At 43.5% G+C, this 13,226-nt stretch overlaps 1 protein-coding gene across 1 annotated transcript; it reads left to right on the top strand.

The window, feature by feature from the left end:
- Positions 1-1,866: 1,866 nt before the first annotated feature.
- Positions 1,867-12,578, top strand: ubl7a (ubiquitin-like 7a (bone marrow stromal cell-derived)). The gene is made up of 10 exons (XM_063196342.1): positions 1,867-2,444; positions 2,650-2,769; positions 3,499-3,581; positions 4,569-4,653; positions 7,077-7,134; positions 7,641-7,774; positions 8,617-8,666; positions 9,138-9,320; positions 10,625-10,735; positions 12,363-12,578. The coding sequence occupies exons 1-10, from the start codon at positions 2,258-2,260 to the stop codon at positions 12,576-12,578; spliced, it is 1,227 nt and encodes a 408-aa protein (XP_063052412.1). The 5' UTR covers positions 1,867-2,257.
- Positions 12,579-13,226: the final 648 nt, after the last annotated feature.

The raw sequence follows: 13,226 nt of genomic DNA, 5'->3' as shown, positions 1-13,226 counted from the left end.
TATATCCTGGTTCCCAGGCCACACTTTGAGAACCACCATGTTAGAGTGTATACAGGCCTATAGTAAGGACACAGCTTGAGAGTAGCACTGACAGGTATACAGTATACTACCAGGGCTTTAAATTAACACCAGCCAAACGGCCAAATGCTGGTGAAATGTCATTTTGGCTGGTAGAAAAGACCAACTTACTAGCCACCTTGACCAAATAGTGTGTGTTTGGCTAGGAAGATCTCATATAGGCTTTTTGGCTGGTGGTGAAAAATGTTAATTTAGGACCCTGCGTATACCCACTAGCAGTAATATGAAGTTTGTACAGTACGCATGGAGCTGTAAGTAGACTGGTGTCTGCTGAGACCAGTGGCCTCTGTGTGACTGGAGGCAGTGAAAATAGGATGTGAGAGATGTGTGCGGCCTATCTGAAAAACTGAGACGCATCTTCAGTAGGCTATAAAAGTAGAGTAGAGAAGTGTACCATGTATTAATCCCGGAGGAAATCAAGATGTCAAGCAGCATATGCAGGTCCACAGTACACAATACACAGTAGGGCTACATCATACACATTAGTGGCACAGGGGGTCGGGACCCGCACGGGGGTCGCAGAGGTACTGAAGAGGGGTCATGGACAAAAGGGACTTGTATTCATTATATGGTTAGATGTATTTGCTGTTCTATGGATATTTCTAGCAATATTAGTGGACAAACCATTAATGGAGAATAGCAATATTCTTTGGGGGGGGAGGGGGTGCATAGAAAGAGATCACACACACACACGCACGCACACACACACGCGCATGTGTGTGTGTGTGTGTGTGTGTGTGTGTGTGTGTGTGTGTGTGTGTGTGTGTGTGTGTGTGTGTGTGTGAGAGAGACAGAGAGAGAGAGAGAGAGAGAGAGAGAGAGAGAGAGAGAGAGAGAGAGAGAGAGAGAGAGAGAGAGAGAGAGAGAGAGAGAGAGAGAGAGAGAGAGTCCATGCTTTAACAGAAATGTATCCACATCTTGTGAGCTTGGCCGTGAAATCCTTTGAAGATTATCTCCACATTAGTTCCATGCATCTGAAGACTGACCCTCTCTTATCTACTGCTGCTGAAATGTGGTAGACTATACCATGTAGGCCTACTACTCATGCAGTACTGGGTTAGGTCCATGATACACGGACGGGTTTATGTAGAGTACAGGTTTGTTATTATAGCATGTTATAGTTGTGATATGTGATAGAATACTAATGAAAAGTAAACGATTTCTCGGATAGCATTATAGTCAGAATATTTTCTATTAAGTTCTGAAGGCTATTTTGTATCTCACCATGGAGGAAATATTGTTGCAGTATTGTTTTGACCATCTTATGATGCATAGCACATTTAAGTAGCCTATGATCTGGCATCATCAACGCATCGTTTAAAACGTGTATATAATAAGCTCCCTCAGACATTTTGGTCTTTAGGGAGTGTAGGCCTATTGCTTTCACGGGATGACAGAAGTTGTGTCCTGCACTTGGCTCCTTGGACCAGCAGATGGACGGCTGAACCTGCAGGGAGCGACGCTCTCTGGAGACTCCCGTGGGAACAAACATGCGCGCCCATATGCCCGATTTCACTACCGTCTGTAAATGTTTCTATTTATATGAATGTAGTGGAGGAAAACATTTTCCACCTTTTCAGATAATAGTAATCAATCCTGTTGTTGAACTTTCACCCGATTCACGGATGCAAATGGTTTTATGAAGACGTAGCAGCGGTCAAAACACTCGCCTCTGACTTGAATACTCAAACGTATGTTAGGTAGTTCCATACATTTATTTGGCATGGACGTCTTATATTACCCTACAAGAGCGCGACAAATGAATTACATATAAGACAAGGAGAGCAGATCAGACTACAGCTCCCAGAAACCCGTGTTGTTTTGACTGGCAGCGCAGAACCACTGCATGGAATAACGTCATTGCGCGCGCGCTTGTAAACGTCTCTATCAGAGGGCAACTAAAAGGTTTAGATTAGGTGATAGATACCAGCGTACTTGTTTATACCAAGAATGTTATTCATTAAAAAAAACATTAGCTATCATGTTAATTGTGTAGATTTTATACGTAGCTGAGGTCACGTACGCTGTCTGTCACATATTTTATTCTAACATCCGTCGCACCGTTCCATGAACTGGGCTTTCTCGCAAGACTTTGCATGAAGGAAGCCTAACCATCATCATACGATCTGTTTATTTTGGGCCATTGACACTGGTTACGGACTCGTCTGCTTTAGCAAAAATGATGTCGTTTCCAGAATGGCGTCTGTCATTGAAGCTGGTCGACCAACCGTCCTTTCCCAAGTCGGTGCTACAGTTTCCCGAGAGCGAGCCCGGGGACGTTCCTCCTGGAGGATATCGCGTGGCAACGCTGAAGCAGCTCGTGTCTGCGCAGTTACCTGATGCCGTCCCAGACCCCGACCTCATAGGTTGGCAAGTAGCCCTCATGAAACACACTGATTTGACTCCTAACACTGCATTCATATCAGAATAAAATGCAATCATGTTTATGATGTGGTAGGGGTAGGGCTATAATAGGCTATTATAGCCAGGCGCACAGATTAACATTCATAACACCACGTGTTTTCTGTTTCTGTAGTTGTGTTCTGTGATCCACTGAATGCTTTCCCGTAGATCTGGTGTACTGTGGAAGGAAGCTGAAGGATGATCTGACCTTAGACTCCTATGGGATCGAGTCTGGCTCCACGGTGCACATACTCAGGAAGGCATGGCCAGAGCCTGAGGCCCAAGCAGGTGAGGCAACAGATAATACAACATAAAGTACAGCACAGTAAGGTTCAAAGCTTCACTGTCACACATACTGTAACATAGCCTGGCCAAAAACCCCTCCCCACCAATGATGCTCACACACTAATATGTTGTTTGACAGCTTTTAGCTTTGACCATGCTGCTCATTTGGTGTTTTATTGTTTCAACACACTTTGGCAATGTCTGGATTTCTTTCTTTCTTTCCAATGTTTTCACCAAGATCTTGTATTGATGATGGTAGAGTCTGAAGGCTGTGTAAAGCCTCCTCCAGCACATCCCAAAGATTCTCACTGAAACTGAGGTCTAGACTCTGTGGTGGCCAATCCATGTATAAAAAAGGATGACTGATGCTTCCTGACCTCAGCCTGATTGAGAATCTTTGGTAGGTACTGTAGTGGAGCTTATGGTGCCCAGGGCTGGTGAGGTGAGGCCCCTCTGTTACCTTTCCTCTCTCCATAACACAGTGAAACCACCTGTGTCCTTTGTTCTCTCCGTCCACACACCTGGAAGGCCTTTGTCATTCTATGTCTCTCTCTCTCTCTCTCTCTCTCTCTCTCTCTCTCTCTCTCTCTCTCTCTCTCTCTCTCTCTCTTTCACACACACACACACACACACACACACACACACACACACACACACACACACACACACACACACACACACACACACACACACACACACACACACACAACTGTCTACGCTACTGTCTTTCAGAGCCGGTAGACCGAGCAGCAGCTGCAAGGGAATTCCGTGTTCTGCAAACAGCCATTCACACAAGCACAGCTTACAGGGACTCGGTAAGAAACACCTAGACAGAACAACAGAACCTGTAATGCAGGCCTGTCAAACACCTGGACCAAAATCAATACTTGGGACAAAAAGTCGCCGAACTCAAAAGGTGCACTATGTAATATTTGTAGTAATTTATTTCCAGAATGCATGCTGCCCATTCGCAAATGTTACTTTTTCATGAATACATAGCCTACCACCACCATCAAATTCTAAGTATTCATTATGACTGGAAAAATAGCACTTTTCGATAGGCCTATATGAAAAGGGGGATCTTCTCCATGCTCCGCCATTTTGAATGTCCAGAAATAGACAATTTTTGCGGCAAAACTTACTGTACTTTGGTCATACTGGTGAATATTAGTTCAATATTTAGTAAATATTAATGAAAAGAACAAATTTGGCAATAGGCAGCTCAGTTTCCCTGAGCAGCATAGTTGCAATACCTTCTCTAGTCACCATCTTACACAGTGCACCTTTAAAAAAAAAAGATATTTCTTGTTGGCTTTTTGCCTTTATTGCAGATAGGACAGTGGAGAGTGACAGGAAGTGAATGTGGAGAGACGGGGTACGGTTGGGAAATGACCCCGTCCGGACTCGAAAGAGGGTCCCCATGGCATGCAAGCCCAAATGTGGGGGGCTCAGCGCGCTGTGCCACAGCGCCCCCACACATGGGCTAAAATTGTGCATGCACACAAATAATACTTGAAAAAAAATCCTCACCATTGCTAGCCTAGTAATCTAGACGCCCCTAGTGACCACAAATTGAATTGCGGGACAGTCCAGTTTCTAACTCCACAAAAACAAGGCAGAAAGACTTAAAATAAAAAATAGGGTGTACCGCGTAACATAGTCAAATGTTCTATTAAACAGCTTCCTTGGCAGAGGTTTGCGCTCTCTGAGTGCATTTCTAGTTTGGAAATATATTTTGGTTCTAATGGTGCTTTGCATGAGGATAAGGATAAATGTGAACTTGAGGCTTTTGTGTTTGGTAGGTGTTTAAAATGCTCAGTGACAAGGAGTCTTTGGACCAGATCATTGTGGCCACACCAGGCCTGAGCACTGACCCTGTGGCTATGGGTGAGTATCTTAACCAACTAGAACGGGCACTCGGTAGAGCGCAAACCTTCGCCTACGCCACTTATTTTTTTCTGGCCATTTTCAGAGTGTGGGGCATAACATTCTCCAAATGTTGGTGTTAGTTTCATTTAAATCGGACCGGAATATCGTAATATGACATTTTTGGCCCATTCTTGACCTCTTATTCAATTCAGCATGCACACGTTGTTCTGGCATGGGAGTGATTCTACGATTCCCCTACGCTTTTGGCAAAAGCAAAATGTCAATTATCAGTATTTTTTTTTCAACTAAATGACCTAGATGTTTACATAGTGTATATATTTAAGTTTCCAAACAAACAAATTGCCAAACTTAATCTTAAATCATTTGATAAATACTCTAATGAAAGCGAACATTTGCTTAATTATTTTGTCAACAGTGTTATGGACAAATACTATGTCATTTCAAACATATATAAACATACTACAGAGTTGAAACAATATATGTTTGAAAGTGCTTATGTCCCTTAGCAGTAATGTTGTCATTAATCTGTGCAACTGATATAGAAAATGTGATTGTTGAGCTTCATAAGTAGGATTTTATGAGTCACTGTGATACAGACTGACACATTTTTCATCATAAATCCCTGTAACGTCTGATTTGAATATAGTCACCCTCCTTACACAAGACTTCCTTCTCCAGAGATAATCCCTAGTGTATGTTCATAGGATTTTTCCAACACATAAGGGATCAATAGCGCAAAAACACTTTCAAAACAGTCAACCGTGTTACTCAACTGTGTTACGGTCAACAGTGCAGGGGAACAAGTCGGCACTTTTTTAGGAGAAAAAAAACAGAGCAGACAAACCCATCTCCCTAGAACACAAATTATTTTGTTTGTTTGTCTGTCAATATGGATATAAATTGGCAAAAACATACTCCTCCTCAACTCCTCCTCAACTGTCATCAGTGTTGCCAGATTGGGATGATTCCCGCCCAATTGGGCTGCTTAGGATGGCCGTGTGCGGGTAAAAATGGCATCTATCAGAAAAACCTTCCCACTGCCATATAAATCAATAGAATTGGGCGGGTTTTTAGGGCGGATTTTGCTCATTTTTTGGGCTGGAAATCATCAGCCTCATCTGGCAACCCTGACTGTCATACTTAATTGTAACACCATTGACGGTAACACCGTTGACATTTCAGCCATTTTTATGGTGTTGTGCTAACTGAGGACCTCAGAAGTTCCACCACAACACCTTAATCAATTAATGTATCTGTATGCTTTATCTGTGTTTTTCTACATGTGATTTCTAATTCAGATTCTTATGAATATGTTGATAACACAGTTGACAGGCAATTTTCCCGCTATGAGAACATGAAAAAGAATGGATTAAATTATGGAAGGATGGAGCTCAAAATTTACCAAAAAGTCTTCTCGTATCCTGCCAAAGAGGTTATGACATCACGTGATGTTATTCGTATAGCCTAAGACCAAACCATTACTGATTTATGGAGGAGGTTTCAGACCGTGACACGGTTAACACAGTTTTCGTGGACACACACAAAATGGCAAATTTCCTGTATAATGGAAAGGACAGTGGTCTTTCTGACAGTTTTGTCATATTGTGATGATTACTGTGAATCAACATTTGCAATCGTCTTGGGCAAAACAAGTTTCTTTACATGCTAATATGAAGACTGAATCGGACATCTGGAAAACAGGACGGCATGAAAACGCCCAAAACCAGTATTAAATATTCATTCTTGCTGAGGGAAATAATGCTATGTCTACACTTTCTGTATTATATGAAAGATAAATGTTTTCTAATGTCCAAAACATCATTGGATGCAGTTAATAGTTAGTGGAATTGCCAAATAAAATCCACGGACTTAAAAGTGTAGGCGAATTAGAGAATCACTCATATAGTGCTTGGCAAAGAAAAACGTTTCTGACCTTTTCGTTACCTTGACCTTTGACCCAATCACTCCCAAAAAGTAATCGATTGTTCCTTGGATCATGACCAATCATCCCACTAAATTTCATAAAAATCGGCTCAGTTCTGTCTGAGTTATACGAAGTACAAACAAACAAACAAACATATTCACAAATAAATAAATAATAAATACACAGCGGTCAAAACATAACCTTCGCGACAAAGTCGGCGAAGGTAATCAGATTAGGATGGGCTTTCCAATGTGTTTACAAGATATGGCTGGGATTTAACAAAACTTTTGTAATGTGTAATGTTGTCCCTTACCAGAAATGTAATGACGATTACTTTAACCCAAAAATACGTCATATGCACCACTGATTAAGCAGCATTTAGGATTGCCAGCACATAATAACTACTATACTTACTTACGAACATCATTTGACTTGTTTTATTGCGCCAAAGTTATCGGTTTGCATCACTGTTTATTAAACTGTGTTGTGTCTTCAGGAGTACTTCAGGATAAAGATCTGTTTGTGCAGTTCACAGACCCAAGCATGCTTGATGTGTAAGTCAAATCAAATGATTAATATTCAAAAGCTGAACTTCCAAGGCACAAGGATTTACAGAATGATCATGCTTTTAGTATCTTGTATGTCTACACAGCAAACAAAGAACACATAGTTGTTGTAAAAAGCTATTTTGAAATGGTTCCAAATTCAAATGTGTGTGTTTTTTTACTATAGACATGTAGTCTTAGTGTATGACGATATTACTGGTAAAGACAGAAAAAAATGTATGCCACAAGTGAAATGTAATGAGATTTATTGTGGTATAATGTGCAATAAATATGTGGCGGCGCGCAGGATGCAGTGGCCCTGGAGTACGTGTACAGTGTCTTCTAAAACGCAATTTCGTTGTCAAATTTATTTGTCAATCACAATAAAAGCTCTTGATTGAAATTATTGATGTTGATATGCTCAGTGATGATCGGCTTTGTCTGTTAGGTATTCCAGTGCTGATTGGCTGGTGTGTGTATGCCCAGTCCTAATTGGCTGCGGTCTTTCCATGTAGGCTGAGCAGCTCTCACCCGGCGCTGGTGAACGCCATCGTGCTGGTGCTGCACTCGGTGGCGGGTAGTGTGCCAACGCCCACCAGCGGCCCGTCCTCCCGCACGCTCTCCTCCAGCTCATACGCAGACGTGCCAGGTGGGTGGCCCTAGCCAGGCTGTGCCCTCCCAGCTTTGTAACTAGTCAGGTCAAGAGCAATGCAAGTGCTTTAGTCCCCGAAAGTAAGGGAACTAAGGGAACTCCCACTTTGTCGGTAAGCAAACAACCATAATCAAACCAAGGGAGGCGGGTCAACCATACTGTTTGGGAAATGTTAGTTGATATGCTCTTCGTTAGACCAAGTCTCGAAGAGATTTGAATGTTGATTATAATCAGGCTAGGGTGGCCCTACTACCACGGGCACAGGTGCAGAGCATAGACATGCATACGCTGCAGTACATGTACATGGTGCTGTGCTGTTGCCCAGAGGCTTAACTGTAGTGTGCAGCTCGATATGGAAGAGGAACAGCTTGCGCAATATAGGCAACATGAATCAAGCTGAAGAGAAAAGCTTCAAAGATGAAAGTACTGTAAATAGAATTTTGGTGTCATTGATGGCACACAAGCATTTCTGGTGCGCATGTGTGTCGCCTATCCTATCTTGGCATAGCCAGTAGAACAAGTGTGGTTGGCGAGCTGCCCGCAAATATAAATAAAGCCATGCGGGCTCTCTTTTTGCCAGAGGCCGGAGAGCTTTGCTCATATAAAAGCAAAAATACATAACCATGTCAGGCCCTGTAAATCCCACATTAACTCCCTGCATGTACCTTCAGTTACTTCACAATAAATTAAAATCCCACTGTTTGGCCCATTTGTGCGATAGTGAATGTATTGAATCTTGCTTTAGTCACCACATGTTATGCATTTATTTTGACAGACTGCTTGGCAATTTGTTACAACAAGTTACTAACAGCAATGACTCATAAATTCATATTTTACAGGAGGGTTTCTGTTTGAAGGCCTGTCTGACGATGATGATGACATGCCGTCGGTAATGACTTTGCTCCCTTTGCCCAAGTGCTGAGTCAGGCGTTTATTGCCTTATCATGTGCATTGCTCCACCAGTGGAACACTGTACTAGTCTTTGAATTAACTACCATAGTGCTACAATACAGTACTATGACATTACTCAGAGCCTTTGTACATTACGACTTGGTCATTGCCATTATTGAATAGTATATTTATAACATGGGCCATGTCTTAACGTATTCAAGAAGACACATTATAGCCTACATATACCCCTCATTTTTGAATTTCAATTTTATTATTCATTGTTATTTACTGTTGTTTTATGTTATTTATAATTGCTTATTCACAGCACAGTAACCACAAATGATGTTGTATCATGGCTTTTGTCAGATTACCCAGCTAAATAAATACTGTAGCACTTTTGCAGTACAGTTAAAGTATGAGTGCAACCCATCTTGTCTAAGCTTGCACTTTTTAAATGCGCACCTTTCAGGGCAGTCGTGGTGGCGGTGGGCCCTCTACCAGCAGCGGGGCACCGGTGGGCATGCGGCCAGTGACACTTGGGTACAGTGGCACTCTCGGGCCACGCCCCATCACCCAGAGTGAGCTGGCGACCGCCCTGGCATTGGCCAGCACCCCTGAGAGCAGTGCGGCCACACCCACCACTGCCAACCAGGTACGAATGACCATCCTCTCCAACTATGTATTTGATGCTAGGAGAGTATTCCAAGAGTATGGTTAAGGGATAAACCTGGCCAAGTTAACCTGCCCTGGTTCTCATGTGATAGTTGTTACCAACCATCTGGCATATTGTCAATTGCTTAGCTCTGGAAAGGCGTGGGTGTGTTCAAAACAGCTCGAACCTGATTGGGGAATTCATATGGCTTTTTTTGAATCAGTACTACTTCAACCAGTAACCTCATACGACTTTGTTGCTGTCAACCAACATAGACGAAGCATGTGAGCAAGAACTTGTTGTCACGATGTTGGTGGTATTAAATACAGCGCATTTAAAGTCGGCCACAAATATGCAGGAGACGATGAGCTTGCACTAGTTTGATCTACTAACACACCACGTGTGAGTTGTGGGGGGACAGGTGGAGAGGAGGAGCTGAAGTGGGGACCTGTGCAAACTTGTTTAGGGGTGTGAGACAAGACTCATACTGTATACACACGTGAGTAAGTTGTTGACCAACCAGTTCATGGGAGCGTGACCTCGGAGGCGGTCTGCAGACAAGCGTTGACGAGGATAAACAACTGCAGAGGTTGCAAGATCTGACTGCAGTCGCATTCATCCCGCGATAGTTTGACACCATGTGACATGTCACCTCGTCGACGCAACATGATCGAAATTTTGATGTTTGACAGGAAATCTAACCGTCATGCAGCATTTTCATCCAGAGTGCATTGCTGTCTAAATGCACATGCATGCGTTGATGACTAATCGAATGCCCTTATTGACTTGTATATACCCCCCGCGATCCCGCCCCACGATTCTGATTGGACTGGCTGTGAAATATGTGATTCCTTCGGGCTCGTCTAAGATTTCCAGACCCAAGTGCGAGCTCACAAAGTTTAATGAAGATGCACGAAGCACAAAGGGTCTGTGTGAGAGCCAGGCTACAGTTACCCTGCATGAACTTGTAAATCTGCTAATAGATAGCCCACAACTCTCATTCAGTTAAGAACATAAGGATCTTGGATCCAGGATCTTGTATTAGATGATTTACCGCTACCTCAAGTTGAATTACCCTGCCAAGAAGGTTATGTTTTCGGTCGCTGTGGTGGTTGTGCACAAAATGAGTTCTAAAGAACCCTATACACTCAATACTGAAGGTATCATCTAACTTTTGAAATTATAAGAAAAACACTAAATAATAATAAAACCGGAAAAAAACGACTAAAATTGAAACTGTGAATGTAATACAAACAATAAGTAAGTAGCCTTGGTTAAATGTGTGGCTTGGTTGTTGTTGCCAGGGTCCCTCCTCAGGTGTGTCTCCTGTGCCGGCCGGCACCCCCATCACCAGTGACCTCTTTAACCAAGCCTTGCAGCAGGCCCTACAGGTCTCCAACATGTCCTCCCTGCAGGTGAGCCTTTGTATGTTAGTGTGTGTGTGTGTGTGTGCCCATGCTTGTGCGACGCGTGATAAACTTTCTTTCTCAGGGAGGTTCTTATTTGGGGTTCAGCTAGTTCAGGGACTTTTTCATTCGAGGGGCCACTTCAAATTCATCCGAGGGATGTTAAAGTCCTCCGAGGGCCGTGCTATGAACACAAACCAGGATTTCCCCCTGCACTTTAGGCCTATATTGAAGGCAGACACCTTTAAAACATACCCCACCTTCTCTAGGTCCACTGAATATAACTTAATTGAATTGCAAATGTATTTTCTAAGATGCCTTTTCAAAATATGACATATTTCACGTTTAGCTGCATAACATTATCCGGCCTCAAGGGCCGCAAATGGCACTCCAGACATAGGTTCCCCACCCCTGAGCTAGTTAGAAGGGTTGGCTCTCTCGGGCCAGTCATCATCATAGTATCTTGACACGACAGAGTCCATTCCTGGGGAGTATTGTAATTTGCTTCCTTGAAGTCTTGGTCGAAGCAATAAGGAGGACCCACCACAACTAATCAGGGGTTGTGTAGGGATGAATAATACATTCCATTACACTTAGCTGATGTTTTTATCCAAAGCGTTTCCGATAGATAAAGGGTATTGGTTACACTCTCTGCAGTGATGTGAGGTTAGGTGCCTTGCCCAAGGGCACTTCAGCCATAGAAGTTCAACCTTCCAATTGCATGACCTACTCCCTAACCAGTAGGCCATGGCTCTGCCCACCACACACACACACACACACACACACACACACACACACACACACACACACACACACACACACACACACACACACACACACACACACACACACACAGCGAAGATGAGCTCCAGCGCGGCCTGGATGTCTCCGCCGGTGGCCTGCAGGGCTCTCAGGATGAGCTCCTCGTCCCTGATGCCCATATCCCTCAGCTGTTGCAGCTGGGACTGCCACTGGCTCTGTCAACACACACACACACACACACACACACACACACACACACACACACACACACACACACACACACACACACACACACACACACACACAAATAATTATTTACACCACTTATTATAGCCGTTTAAAGGGAGGATAATTGCCTATACCCAGGTGCTTTGACCGCTATACCAAAAACAGTGAGAGCAGCACCCACAACCCTAGTGACCCAGGCTTTAGACATGATGTACAAAACGTGTCTGTTAATTTTTTTTTTCTTCATTTTTTCATATTTGATATACAGTGTATGGAGAAACATTCATGGACAAACTTAACAGTCAGGACATTTACTTTCAAAGGGGGCAGTTATGTCTGTGCTCAGTATAGCCACCCACAACCATGATGAATTAGGTGACCACCCTTATTCTATTCTCTTACACTGTAATCTACTCACTGAATGGCTCAGCGTTTGGGGTGATGCTGCCTGCGTGTGTGAGTGTGCGCGTGCGTATGTGCTCGCTGTATCCTTACTATGATATTTATGCTAGCCAAAATAGTTGTTGGATTATTCATCACTAATTCCTATTGATATAATGTGGAATCACATAAAATGTGTGTGTGTGTGTGTGTGTGTGTGTGTGTGTGTGTGTGTGTGTGTGTGTGTGTGTGTGTGTGTTGACAGAGCCAGTGGCAGTCCCAGCTGCAACAGCTGAGGGATATGGGCATCAGGGACGAGGAGCTCATCCTGAGAGCCCTGCAGGCCACCGGCGGAGACATCCAGGCCGCGCTGGAGCTCATCTTCGCTGGGGGAGCACCCTGTCACCCACCCCCCACCCCCCACCCCCCCATCGAGCCAGCATGGAACTCATTTTCAAAAGGGGGGATGCACACTGACTGACTCTCTTCCTCAATCAAGTCAGCATGAAACTTGTGTTCACGAGAGGAGGTTGGGGAGGGAGGGCTTCCTGACTCTCCTCCATAGGCTCCGCTGCTTTGGGGAGAACCCAACGCCCTCCACTCCTCCATTTAGGCAGATTTCTATTATAAATTAATTCTGTCAATAGACAGGCTCATATGAGCAGTCAACATGACCGTTATCTCTGTACGTAGCGTCAGTCATGTTCACTGAGATCAATGCAGAAGGCCTACCAGTGTTGCACACAGCTTGACACACAATAGGCTGCATGCTTGAACAGAAATGCTATTACTATCTTTGACTGTTAACTGTAATATGCATGATGTGGAAATGGCACTTCATGCAATATCAGCAGTTTAACCGATACCTCCCCTTTATTCATTTGTTGTCATTAGGCTATTCGTGACATGCACATGGTAGGATGGCGTAGCATAAACTATCTAAGATATGAAAGCAAATGTGTCGACAGTCATTCAACACCAACTTTTGACTATTTAGCTTTGGTGCACATCATGGGCATATCAAATATATGTGCAAACATTAAAGTTGGGCAACCTACTCAGTAGGCCTAGCCTACAACACTCAGTTGTAATTGAAACCATTTTGCAACATAGGCCTACTGAAATTGTG

This window comes from Engraulis encrasicolus, chromosome 4 (genome assembly GCF_034702125.1).
Source record: "Engraulis encrasicolus isolate BLACKSEA-1 chromosome 4, IST_EnEncr_1.0, whole genome shotgun sequence".
Taxonomy (NCBI): domain Eukaryota; kingdom Metazoa; phylum Chordata; class Actinopteri; order Clupeiformes; family Engraulidae; genus Engraulis; species Engraulis encrasicolus.
The sequence above is the reverse complement of the archived record's forward strand: the minus strand, read 5'-3'. Positions and strand labels throughout refer to the sequence as shown.

What these genes read in the sequence shown, in the direction of transcription:
- ubl7a (XM_063196342.1), top strand. Translation starts at nt 2,258, where the DNA reads ATGATGTCGTTTCCAGAATGGCGTCTGTCATTGAAGCTGGTCGACCAA. An exon ending in GCACAGCTTACAGGGACTCG is followed by an intron (nt 3,582 to 4,568) that starts GTAAGAAACACC and finishes TGTGTTTGGTAG; the next exon opens with GTGTTTAAAATGCTCAGTGA. An exon ending in GACCCAAGCATGCTTGATGT is followed by an intron (nt 7,135 to 7,640) that starts GTAAGTCAAATC and finishes CTTTCCATGTAG; the next exon opens with GCTGAGCAGCTCTCACCCGG.